Source organism: Symphalangus syndactylus, chromosome 20, assembly GCF_028878055.3.
Source record: "Symphalangus syndactylus isolate Jambi chromosome 20, NHGRI_mSymSyn1-v2.1_pri, whole genome shotgun sequence".
Lineage (NCBI taxonomy): Eukaryota > Metazoa > Chordata > Mammalia > Primates > Hylobatidae > Symphalangus > Symphalangus syndactylus.
This window is the reverse complement of record NC_072442.2, coordinates 27,602,650-27,615,691: the sequence shown is the minus strand read 5'-3', so window position 1 is coordinate 27,615,691 and position 13,042 is coordinate 27,602,650. Positions and strand designations below refer to the sequence as shown.

Sequence of the window (13,042 nt, the reverse complement as noted above, 5' to 3'; positions counted from 1 at the left end):
GGAGAAAAGACAGGCAAACATTTCCAAAGAGCGTCTGAATTCCTGTGTTCCAATCTGGACCAAATCCAAGGGTATTAATTCAATATTTTTTCTATATCTACATCCTGCAGAGTATCCAAGATGAAGGAGAATGTTAAACAGAATAGAAAACAAAGAGAAAGCATAGACAAAATCAAAGTCAAGGTGGCCAACACACGGAAACAGGCTCTGCAGGAGCAATTCGATGAATGGATTCTAGACCCTAAAGGAATGATTCCTAAGTCAGTGGTAAGAAAATTGGGGGTATATGTGAAAGGTAGTTGGGGTAAGTGGTAAAAGGGCAATTGCTAGAATACTGAGTAGCATACTAGAAGCCTCCCTTGAAATTTTCAGTATTGCTGAGGTAAGTCTTGACCTGTCTGGTCCGTGAGTGTTGATTCCTTCAATTTCTTTTGAGCATTACAAAAAAAAAAATTCTAGCTAGATTTCTAAAATCTTGACTCTGGCTGAGGTTCCCAAACTCATCATTATAAACCAACATATATTTCATTTGTTTGCTTGTTGTGTGTGCGTTTGTATGTGTGACTACTTCAGTGAGACCTGCAAGACCGTCTCTTAGTGCTAAAGAGCAACTGTACTCTGAGAGTTAAATGCTTTCTCTTAAGTGTATATGGATTTGGAAATACTTTTTCATTAGATACAATGCTAAGCATATTTTCAGTTTAAAGTGAATGATTAAAAACAGATTAAGGAAGACAAGCCACAGACTGGGAGAAAATATTAGCAGAAGACATATCTGGTTGGGTGTGGTGGCTCACACCTATAATCCCAGCATTTTGGAGGCCTAGGTGGGAGGATTGCTTGAGGCCAGGAATTCAAGACCAGCCTAGCCAATATAGGGAGACCCTACTTTTAGGAAGAAATTAAAAATTATCTAGGCTGTGGTTCCAGCTTCTTGGGTGGCTGAGGTGGGAGGATTGCTTGAGTCCAGGTGGTCGAAGCTGCACTGAACCATGATCATGCCACTGCACTCCAGCCTGGGGAACAGAGAGGGACTCTGTCTCTTAAAAACAAAACAACAACAACAACAACAAAATATATATATATATGTGATATATATATCACACATGCACGCACACACATGGTGGGGGAGCTCTTTGTACTTTCTGCTGAATTTTCCTGTGCACTTAAAGCTTCTCTAAAAAATAAAATGTTTTTAAAAATGGACTAAGAAGAACTTGGAAATTTCATTTTTAGTAATTGAAGAATGAGAAAGTATAGAGGATTCTTTGGATGGCCAAAGTGCTTGCCAAAAGTGCCTTAGCTCCATCACGCCGTGTCTGAGAGTTGCTAGAAATGTCCCTTGGAGGGGGCAAAATGGGGTCACTGTGAGCATCCAAATCCTAATCACACAAAAAGGTTGGGAATCATTGAGAATATATGTGTAAAATAACTTTATATACCCTTAAGTATTCTAAGAGGAGACTTCAAAAACTGTGTGGAAAAATTGAATTAAAAGATAATAAAAAATATAAACTTTGTATCTCAACATAAGCTCCATCAGGCTGGGCGCCATGGCTCAGGCCTGTAATCCCAGCACTTTGGGAGGCTGAGGCAGAAGGATCGCTTGTGCCCACGAGTGCAAGACCAGCCTGGCCAACATGGTGAAACCCTGTCTGAAATACTAGCTTGGTGCAGAAGTAATTGTGGTTTTTGCCATTACTTTTTAAATGGCAAACAAATAAATAAAAAGAGGCTCTATAAAGTTTAAGACACTTGTAAGTGATGATACCAGCCATTTAGTCCATCCCTAAAGAACTGAGGGTCCTAGGAATTTAACCATTTCAATGCAGTCTTTTTTGCATTATTAACTGATGAAAAATAGGTGTCCTTTAATGATTTTTTTTAAGATTGGAAAATAAAAAGTCAGAAGGAGCTAAATGAGTACTGTAAGGTGGATGCCTGATGATTTCTCATTGAAACTCCCACAAAATTGTTCTTGTTTTGTTAGTGGAGATGGGTGTTGCTATTTTGTCCAGGCTGGCACAAACTCATAGTTCTTCTACCTTAGCCTCTTGAGTAGCTGGGACTACAAGTGTGTGCCACTGTGCTCAACTTGCCCTTGTTTGATGAGAAGAATGAGCAAGAGCATTGTTATGGTGGAGAAAGACTCTCTGGTGAAGCTTTCCCAGCATTTTTTTTGCTAAAGCTTTAGCTAGTGTTTCTCAGAACACTCTTATAGTAAACAGATGTTATTGTTCTTTGGTCTTCCAGAAAGTTAATAAGCAAAATGCCTTGAGCGTCCCAAAAACTGTTGCCATGACCTTTGCTCTTGATCAGTCTGCTTTTGCTTTGACAGGACCACTTCCACCTCTTGGTAACAAACTGTTGCTTTGATTGTGCTTTGTCTTCAGGATTATACTGGTAAAGCCATGTTTCCTCTCCTGGTACAATTCTTGGAAGAAATGCTTCAGGATCTTCATCCCACTTGTTTAAAATTTCCATTTGAAGCTCTGTTCTTGTCTGCATCTGATCTGGGTGCAATGGTTTTGGCACCCATTGACTGGAAATTTTTTCAACTTTAATTTTTCAGTCAGAATTGTGTAAGCAGAGCCAACTGAGATGTCTATGTGTTGGCTATTGCTTCTGCTGTTAATTTTTAGTCCTCTTCAATAAGGGCATGAGTAAGATGATTTTTTTTCTTGCAAATTGGTGTGGATAGTCTGCGCCATAGGCTTTATCTTCAACATCATTTCATCCTTTCTTAAAATGAATTATCCATTTGTAAACTGCTGATTTCTTTGGAGCATTGTCCCCATAAACGCTTCATAAAACACCAGTGATTTAACCATTCTTCCCGCCAAACTTCACCATAAATTTAATGTTTTTGCTTCAATTTTAGCAGAATTCATGTTGCTCTAATAGGGGCTCTTTTCAAACTGATGTCTTATCCTTTTTAATTCTTCAAGCTAGATCTTGTTCAGATACAACAAGTTATGACAAGTTTATTTTGGTGCAAAAAAAATTGAAATCCATGCATATTTTTTTCATAATACACATTTTCCATGAACTTTTTGAAGACCCCCTTGTAGAAAGTACATGTGACTTATTACTATTTCTGTCCTTGGGTTGGAAAGATCACCCAGTACTAAAATAGAAAGACTATAGATGGCTTTTAGTCTAAAATAACAAATATGTGGTAACTGAGGAGTGGCATATGGTTTCTTTCTTTTTTTTCTCTTTTGATTTGCAGATTCAGAATGTTCTTCATGAATTCTTTCAAAATCCAGATTTCAAGCTTGGTAAGTCTGCCTATTACTCTGACATTTTTATTTTTATTTCTTTTTTGGGTGGGGGACACTGAATTCAGATGAAGATTCAACATGAGACGGATGTTATTCAAAGCTCTTGCAGGTGCAATTAGACTCTTCCATGCTGTCCAGATACAGAATGTATAACAGCAGAAAAGCAATCTGTGATTCTCAATCCTTTTAGTCTGGTGTCCATTTTATTACCAGTACTCTGCAATACTCTTTTATTATCCTATGACATTCCTAGAAAATATTTCTTACATACACAGAATTTTAAAAGAAAGATACGATGTCATAACTGTGATATAAAGGAGAAATAAAAGTAAAAGCATAAGAAAATTATATGCACTGGCCAGGCGCGGTGGCTCATGCTAAGATTTACCAGAGTTAAACATTGCCTCCGTAAATTCCTTAGTTTGAATTTCCTTGACTCTACCCACTCTTATATCCTACACCTTTACTATAACCCTCCTGGGGTCATTCTCTGTTTCTCAAATGTTGTTTCTTGAGTTCCCTTTTCATGTTACATAAATTTCCCTGGATAATCTCATCCAGTTCTGTTACTATATATACTAGGATTAAGACTTCTTCAGAGGCCGGGCACAGTGGCTCACGCCTGTAATCCCAGCACTTTGGGAGCCCGAGATGGGCGGATCATTTAAGGTCAGGAGTTTGAGACCAGCCTGGCCAACATAGTGTAAGACTGTCTCTACTAAAATACAAAAATTAGCCAGACATGGTGGCAGGTGTCCATAATCTCAGTTACTTGAGAGGCTGAGGCAGGAGAATCACTTGAACCCAGGAGGCGGAGGTTTCAGTGAGCCAAGATCACTCCACTGCACTCCAGCCTGGGTGACAGGTTGAGACTCCTTCTAAAAAAAAAAAAAAAAGAAAGAAAGAAAATTATATGCACTGTATTTCAATATATAAATGCTTTGTTACAACTTCACTAGAAGACATAATAGAGTAGTCAGACATTTCTACCTACTTATAATGTACCTTTAGATATAAGAAAAGTAAACTTATATACAATTGACCATTTTATTTGTTTTTGACATTTTGGAATAGGGCAAAATGAATATATATACATAGAATTCCCAGAAATGCAGACTGACACAGGTGTGTTGTATTAGAATTCAGATACAATTTATATTACTCCCTGTTACACAAGTCCTGAAATGGTGAACAACTCTTGGCAAAGTTCCAGAATTAAACAAAGTATAATTCTCCCTCAAATTTTCATAGAAGTTATATTCTTGGAAAATTCCACAGCAAAATTATATTCTGCATTTATATGTAAAATAGAGTTGGGTTCTAGGTTCAAAATTATTATAATCAGGTTTTTCATCTACTTGAATGTCCTGCAGAAGGGGGAAAATCTATTGTGCAGGAATTACATGAGTTCTGCCTCTGCTCCTATTCCTCATCATTGTGGCAATAAAAACTCACCCAAAAAATTCCACCATGCTCCCTGGGAGGAAAGGAGGACAGCACCACCCCTATGGAGAGTCACAGATTTTGATGCTTTTGTTTTCAGAAAGATTTCCCTATGTGAAATTAGGTGGGAAAAAAAAAAAACCCTCACTTGTCCCATAGGAACGAGAGTTTGGGTTCTGAGATTTACATAATTAATATCCAGTAGATTTTTTCCAATTGATTATTTGACTACTTTTGTTACATTGACAACAATACACTGTCTGAAGTCTGTTGTTACTTTTAAAAATAAAATATGCTTCCCGTCTTCCTGATCACTGATCTCCAAGCATGATTTGGGCCTTACTGACAACCTTTTCTCCTTCTACCTTTTCTCACATTTTCCAAAAACCGTAATTCTTCAGTCAGCTCATCCTTTACTCTTGTTTCAAAAAATCATTGAAATAACTTCATTTATTTTTGAATGAGGGTACAGAAGGAGTGAGTTAAGAGAACTCAATTTGGGGTCCTGATAAAATTACAGAAATTCCAGAGCATTCCAATTGACAGTGATTGTTTCTTCTCTCACCTCCTATACTACAGTATTTATTTTCTGTACTATTCATTCGGTCAATATTCATTGAGCTCTCACTTAGTTCCAGACACTGTAATGAGTTAGAGAATGCAAAGAGGACTGACAAGACATGTTTCCTACCCTTAAATTGCTCAAACTCCAGTCAGAGACAGACAGACAGGTATACTTAATAGCAACTGTTACGTTTGCATAATCATCTGGAGCTTGGGGGAAGGTCTGGGATGGAAATGTCTGCATCTAATGCATAAGTTTATATGAAAATTTATATGGTCCTCCTATGGCCACAATAACTGATATCTCATAATTAGCACTTACCAAATTCAAGAGTGATTGAAAAATCTTTCCTATGCCCTTGTGCCAACCCATGATAGGCAGGAAGAGTTACTATTAGAAGTAGGAGAGGAAGCCAGTGTATAGTTCTTTCATCATGAGCTTTCATACAATTTATGTATTTTTCTCTTGTAAGGTCAATAAGGATTACATAAATTGTCATATCAAATGAAGGTTTAAAAATCTGTATTTGAACTAACTGTTATATTCATCATTACTGATCACTTTAATTTATGAAACTCTTTTTTCTTGGTTTTTGTGATATCATTCTCTTGATTTTTTTCTTCTATTTTTGATCACCTTTTAGTGTTTTTGTTTCTTGACTCTTCTTTTGCTCGCACCTTAAATTTTGTTTTCCAGAGTTTCCTTTTAGGCTTTCTTGTCACTATACACACTATACACATTCTCTGGGTTTTCTTATTCAAGTCCATGACTGCAGCTGATGACTCCCAATCTATATACACATTACAAACTTTCCCTGAGCCCCAGATCCTATTTGAAAAAAAGCTACTATGAGTGGTAAATGAAAAAGCAAGTTGCACATCAAAATGATCATATTTATAAATCGAAAAACAAAAGGTACATATATATATATATGCATTTTTATACATACAGAAATGCATAGAAAGGTTGCTGGAAGGATGATAAACTGTTGACAGTGGTTACCTCTGGGGCAGAGAGGAGTGAGAGTGCTGATGGGAAGTAGAGAAAAAGGAAGATATTCATGTTTTGTTGCTTATATTTTTGTATTATTTGAATTTGTTAACGAAAAGAACATTTTTATGCGTTATTTAATTTAAGAAACATTAAAGAAAAAATAAAGTTTTTAAAAAGAAAGCTTGCAGAAGTGTTTTGTTTTAGGACCTGCTAGCATAAATCAACAGAGATGTTTTTGTAGCCTTTTATACTATTGATGTACATATTTATTTCTGCTTTATCCAAATCCAGACATTAAAAATATAGGCTCTTTTTTTTTTAGTACTTGGTTTGCTTGCTCAGCTAGGAAAAGTAATAATTTTGTAGTATTTGGTATGTTACCCAACTATATGTAATTCTCCTTATTGTAATTATGGATAGACATTAGCTAATAAATAATTTTATGTTCTTTTAAAGCACTATAGTATAAATATCAAACATATATTACAACCAAACTAACTAGCAAACAATCTTCATTCCATAAATAGGATCACACTGCAAACAACTGGATATTACTGACTCAACAGAACCAAGATTGAACAAAATGGAATTTACAGAAGTAAGAGTTACATTATTTAATGTTTGAATTGAATTATTTTGCCAGTCTCAATTGTCTGTTGGTGGCTGTCACACATCATTAAATTAGTATTAAATGAAAGCACAAAACTTATTTTATACATTCTAAAATATGTACTTTAAAATATTTCAACTCCTCTGAAATTTTACAATTTCTTTCAATCAGTATCACGCATGATGTGAGAGTATAAAAAACTTCCACTGACACCTTCTGGTAAGATCAAGAAAAACCAGCATCTTATATTCAGTGAAATCTGGTTATTCAAACAATAATGAGATCTAAAACTTACAAAACCTTTCCTATGGGCTAGGTATCATACATGAACTTGGTTAACCCTCTCAGCAACACTTTCCTCTGCTTTTACAGATGAAGACACCAAGATGTAGAAAGGTTAAATAACTTGCACACTGCTTCACAATTAGTAAAACTGGGGAAATTTGTATTCAGTCAGTTTGGTTTCAAAATCTACAAAATATTGCATATGAAAAAGTATGATTCTATTGTAATAAGAATCTATTAATCTGTAATAAGAATTCTATTAAAATAAGCAATTTAATGGTACCAGAGTCCTAAATCTTCCATAGCCCACTTATATATTTTTTTCATGTTTCTCCATTTCCCCTTGTTTTTCTCTGATGAGTCAAGGTAACTTTCTGTTTCTCTTTTCATACATCTTTGCACGATTGAAAGTGAAGATTATGCACTATATACAGTTTCAAAGTTCTGTATGAGGGATTTCTGGAATTCTTTTAAAAATTATTGTATAGATAAGAATTTGGCAAATTCTACCTCAGTTATGTTCTAACTGTGTTTTCTTAGATTGTGTGTTTGTCTATTTGTCATCCATTACTCACAAGGCCAAACTAATGGCCAAAGTTGTTTATTATTCCCCTGTGATCCAGAACCCATACTATGAACCATCTCCTTACTAATTCTCACACACTGAGCTAATATTTCTCCTGCTCTAAATCAACCCAGGACCAGGTACCAGACAACCAGAGATAGCCTTTGTGCCTCAGAGTCTGCCAGAATTATTCAAACCAGCCAATCCTCAACTGTTTAATCTGTCGTGGCTTACATTTCTGGAAACTCCAGTAAGGATTCTGGCTTAGGCTGTCCCTTTGCTCCTTTCTGTTCTGCCTCCTGACCCAAACCTGGTGCTTCCCCTGTGGCCCTGCATGGTGTGGTATGCTTTCTTCACTCAGAAGTCTTAAGTAATAAAAATTTTTTTTCAGTGGCATTAGCCTCTCCATGTCATCACTCAGTCACCTCCATAAATTAAAATTCCACAGATACAAATGAGACAAGCTACTGGAAGAAAAATACACAGAGGAACAAATGATAGTATTAAAATTGTTCATGAAAAGTCAAAGCTTTATCTCTTTAATACAGTAATAAACATAACTTACATTTCTTTGCAAGGGACTGATGTTCAGTGGTACTTGCCTATTTGTCTTATATTAGTTTCCCTAAAAGTGCGCAAGTTAGAACATTTTCCTATTTTTTTCATTATAAAAGTAGGCTGGATGCGGTGGCTTACGCCAATAACTAGGGAGGCTGAAGCAAGAGGATTGCCTAAGGCCAGGAGTTTGGGACCAACCTGGGCAACACAGTGAGACCCTCATGTCTAAAAACAATTATAAAATATATTAATTTTATGATATGTGTATTATGTCTCCATAAAAGATAATATAAGTTCATTATAGAAATTTAAAGACATAAAAATGTAAAGAAGTAAAAAATTTTAAATCCACAATTTACCACCAATAAAAGCCACTGTTAACACTATTTTTTTGTATAATAATAATAGCTAACACTTTTTACCCCTTTTTATGTGCCATATTGTGTACTGAGGTTATTACATGCACTTTCTTGTGTAATTGTCACACAACTCAGTTATTATTATGTTCATTTTGCAAATAAGACGTAAAAAGATTGAACACTTTCCTTGAGATCACACAGTGCGTAAGTGACAGAGCTAGACTAGACTCAGGTCAGCCTGACTTCAAAGCTCATCATGGTCTTGACCCTTGTGCTTTATAGTGTCTATTATATTCATAGTGAGACATGTAAGGTTTTAGTTTTAATTTTGTGGTTTTTCCATATAGATTTTTGGTTATGCCTAATATCCTACTTGTTTCACTTAATATCATCTCTTGATCATTTCTCTATGTCAATAAATATTCTTTAAAACATGTTTTAAAATTTATTTATTTTTAAATAATTATATATTTATAAGAAGTTGCAAAGATAGTACAGAGAAGTCCCATATGCCCTTCATCCAGTTTCCCCAAAGGTTATATTTTGCATGACTTTAGTATAATATCAAAACCAGGAAATTAACATTGATATAATGTGTGTGTATAGTATTATGTTATTTTAGCACATGTAGATTTCTGTTACCACCACCAAAATTAAGATACAAAACTATTTCAGTACCACAAAGGTCTACTGGGTCTACTGGTAATGACATTTTGCCAGTTCAGGAGAAATGTAGAAATCTTACCTTCCTTTAAGTCATTTTCCACTTTGCCACTTAAAACATCATTGTCTTAAATATTTCCCATACATACATCACATCAGGCACTGTTACACTTTGTTTCAACTGTTAAACATCATTTAGAAAACTCAAGATGAGAAGAAAAGTCTGTTGTATTTACCTGTGTTTTTTGCTTTTTTCATTGTTCTTCCTTCCCGATGTTTCAAGACTCCTTCTTTTATGCATTCTATTTAGAGAATTTCCTCTAGCCATTCTTTTAGAGCAGATCTACAGATGAGACAAATTCTATTAGTTTTACATTGTCTGAGAATGTCTTTATTTTCCCTTTATTCCTGAATGATAATTTCACTGGATATAGAATTCTTGATTGAAAGTTCTTTTATTTTAGCCCTTGAAAATGTTCTATCATTTCCTTCTGATCTCCATGGTTGTTGATGAAAAATCCACTTCATTCAAATTAATTTTCCTCAATAGGTAAAGTATTGTTTTTCTCTTGTTGGTTTGTATTTAGTGTTCTGAACTCTGAAGACATGAATGTTAGATCTTTTATTATAATCCCATGCGTTGCTGAGACTCTGAGATTCTGTTATTTCTTTTTTCCTCTTTTTTTTTTTTTTTTTTTTGGTCTGTTATTTCCTCTGTCGTTCGGGTAAATTCTACTGTTCTGTCTTCAAGTCCATTGATTCCTTCCTCTGTCTTCTCCACGCTGATGCTAAGCCCATACCTTGAGCTTTTTATTTCAGTAGTTTTTGTTGTTGTTGCTCTTTTTCAGACGGGGTCTTGCTCTGTTACCCAGGCTGGAGTGCAGTGTCATGATCACGGCTCACTGCGGCTTCAACCTCCCAGGCCCAAGCCATCCTCCCACTTTAGCCTCCCAAGTAGCTGGGACCACAGTCATGCACCATCATATCAGGCTAAATTTTATTTGTGTAGAAACAGGGTCTCCCTATGTTGCCCAGGCTAGTCTGAAACTCCTGAGCTCAAGAGATCCTCTCATTTCAGCCTCCCAAAGTGCTGGGATTATAGGCGTGAGCCACTGTGCCCAGACTTCTTGTTGTTGTTGTTGTTTTTTTAAGAAATGTGGTTTTGGGGAGGGGAGAAAAAGAAAAAAAAAAAAGAGATGTGATCCTCCCGCCTCAGCCTCCTGAGTTGTATTCTTCAAAATTTTTATTTTTCTTAATGTCTTTTATTTCTTTGCTGAGACTTTTAAGGTTTTAATTTATTTTAAGCATGTTCATAATTGCTTGTTGAATTATTTTTATAGTGGCTGCTTTAAAATCCTTCTCAGATAATTCCAACAGCTGCGTCATCTCAGTGTTGGCATCTGCTGATTAAATTTTCTCATTCAAGTTGAGATTTTCCTAGTTCCTCATACAATATGTGATCTTCTATTTTGTCTTGGACATTTTGGTTATAATGCGATTGATGCAGGATTTTTTGCTCCTTAGTTCAGCTGAAATCCAAGTTCTTGTCTCACAACTAGAGAAATGAGGCACACAGACACATTGAAGGGTGAAGATGGATTTATTAGGCAAAAAGAAAGCTCTCCGCAAAGAAAAAGAGGGTCCATCCAACAGGCTCTCACTTCACAGACTGAATACCAGGTCACCACATGGGAGCTGAAGAGGCCTGGCTTCTCGCCTTGCATAAGGCATGAATTATTGGTGGCTTGGCCCCATTCTCCCAATGCACATGTGGACCCCCAGTCTGTTGCAGGCATGCCCAGGCAAGACCCTGTGCAAGGTTTCCTTAGCTTCTCCTGCATCTATCACTATGAGACTGGGGATCTTATTTGCATCTTCTTTTAAAAAGCTTCATCTGATACCATGCTGGTGGAAGAAGGGAAGTGCCACCTCTCTACTGCCAGGTGGGCATAAAGATCCAAGTTCCCCATTCAATCTCCGTTGACATTTTGGAGGCAGGGGCAAGGTGCCTTGTTATTGCTCAGTGGAGGCGAAATTTTCTGATTTCTCCAAAGGCTAGATAAAAATTTAGTTTTAGTTTAGTGTTGTGGAACCTCAGTCTGAGTTACTCCATTTTGATTTTTAGTCTGGTCTGTTGGGCCTGGTTCAGGAGCTTAGTCCAAAACAACTGCCTTCTATAATTTTTATTCAATAACCCTCACCAGATACTAACTCTGTGGGCACTTTTTTTTTGAGATGGAGTCTTGCTCTGTTGCTGAGGCTGGAGTGCAGTGGTGCAATCTTGGCTCACTGCAACCTCCACCTCCCAGGTTCAAGTGATTCTCCTGCCTCAGCCTCCTGAGTAACTGGGATTACAAGAGCGTGCCACCACTCCTGGCTAATTTTTTTTTTTTTTTTTGTATTTTTAGTAGAGACAAGGTTTCACCACGTTGGCCAGGCTGGTCTCGAACTACTGACCTCGTTATCTGCCTGCCCCAGCCTCCCAAAGTTGTGGGATTACAGGCATGAGCCACTGCGTCTGACCTCTGTGGACACCTTGATTTGGACTTTCCAGCCTCTGGAGCTATAAGAAAATAAATCTCTGTTGTTTAAATCACCCAGTCTACGGTATTTTGTTATTGCAGCCTGAGCTAAGACACAGTTTCAGTGTTAGAGTAGAGTCCCAGAAATGGAACAAGTGTGTCAAAGAATAAATATTTGAGGTTTTAGTATCTATTTGTCAAATTGTGTTCCTGGTTGTACTGATTTATTCTCCTCAGCAATGCATGATGGCTCTCAAGGCACCGTATTATCACCAACAGTAGGTATTATTGAGTATAAGAAATCTCTGTGGTGAAGCCAAGTCAGGATTGCATGAGCCCAGGAGTTCAAGGCTGCAGTGAGCTATAATCAAGCCACTGCACTCCAGGCTGGATGACAGAGCAAGACCTTGTCTCAAACAAATAAAAGTAATTTGATGGCATTTTGTTTTTTAACTCTTATCTTTGTGATTTCTGGTGAGATTAAAGATTATTCTGGGGGGTGGAGCCAAGATGGCCGAATAGGAACAGCTCCGGTCTCCAGCTCCCAGCCCCAGTGACACAGAAGATGGGTGATTTCTGCATTTCTGCTTGAGGTACCGGTTTCATCTCACTAGGGAGTGCCTAACAGTGGGTGCAGGACAGTCGGTGAAGCGCACTGTGCGTGAACCGAAGCAGAGTGAGGCATTGCCTCACTCGGGAAGCGCAAGGGGTCAGGGAGTTCCCTTTCCTAGTCAAAGAAAGGGGAAACAGACGGCACCTGGAATATCGGGTCAGTCCCATCCTAATACTGCGCTTTTCCAACGGGCCTGGAAAACGGCACACTGGGAGATTGTGTCCCGCACCTGGCTCGGAGGGTCCTATGCCCACGGAGTCTCACTGATTGCTAGCACAGCAGTCTGAGATCAAGCTGCAAGGCGGCAGCGAGGCTGGGGGAGGGTCGCCTGCCATTGCCCAGGCTTGCTTAGGTAAACAAAGCAGCCAGGAAGCTCGAACTGGGTGGAGCCCACCACTGCTCAAGGAGGCCTGCCTGCCTCTGTAGGCTCCACCTCTGGGGGCAGGGCACAGACAAACAAAAACTCAGCAAGAACCTCCACAGACTTAAATGTCCCTGTCTGACTGACAGCTTTGAAGAGAGTAGTGGTTCTCCCAGCACGCAGCTGGAGATCTGAGAACGGACAGACTGCCTCCTAAAGTG

At 37.7% G+C, this 13,042-nt stretch overlaps 1 protein-coding gene across 10 annotated transcripts in view; it reads left to right on the top strand.

Annotated features, from left to right (window-relative positions):
* Positions 1-13,042, top strand: part of EFCAB5 (EF-hand calcium binding domain 5) — a 171,519-nt gene that overhangs the window by 64,080 nt on the left and 94,397 nt on the right. For all 10 annotated transcript variants that reach the window (XM_055257462.2, XM_063628643.1, XM_055257458.2 and 7 more), the window contains 3 exons: positions 111-267; positions 3,233-3,281; positions 6,813-6,883. In XM_055257462.2, the coding sequence (XP_055113437.2) occupies positions 111-267; positions 3,233-3,281; positions 6,813-6,883 (277 nt within the window). The remainder of the gene's footprint in view (positions 1-110; positions 268-3,232; positions 3,282-6,812; positions 6,884-13,042) is intronic.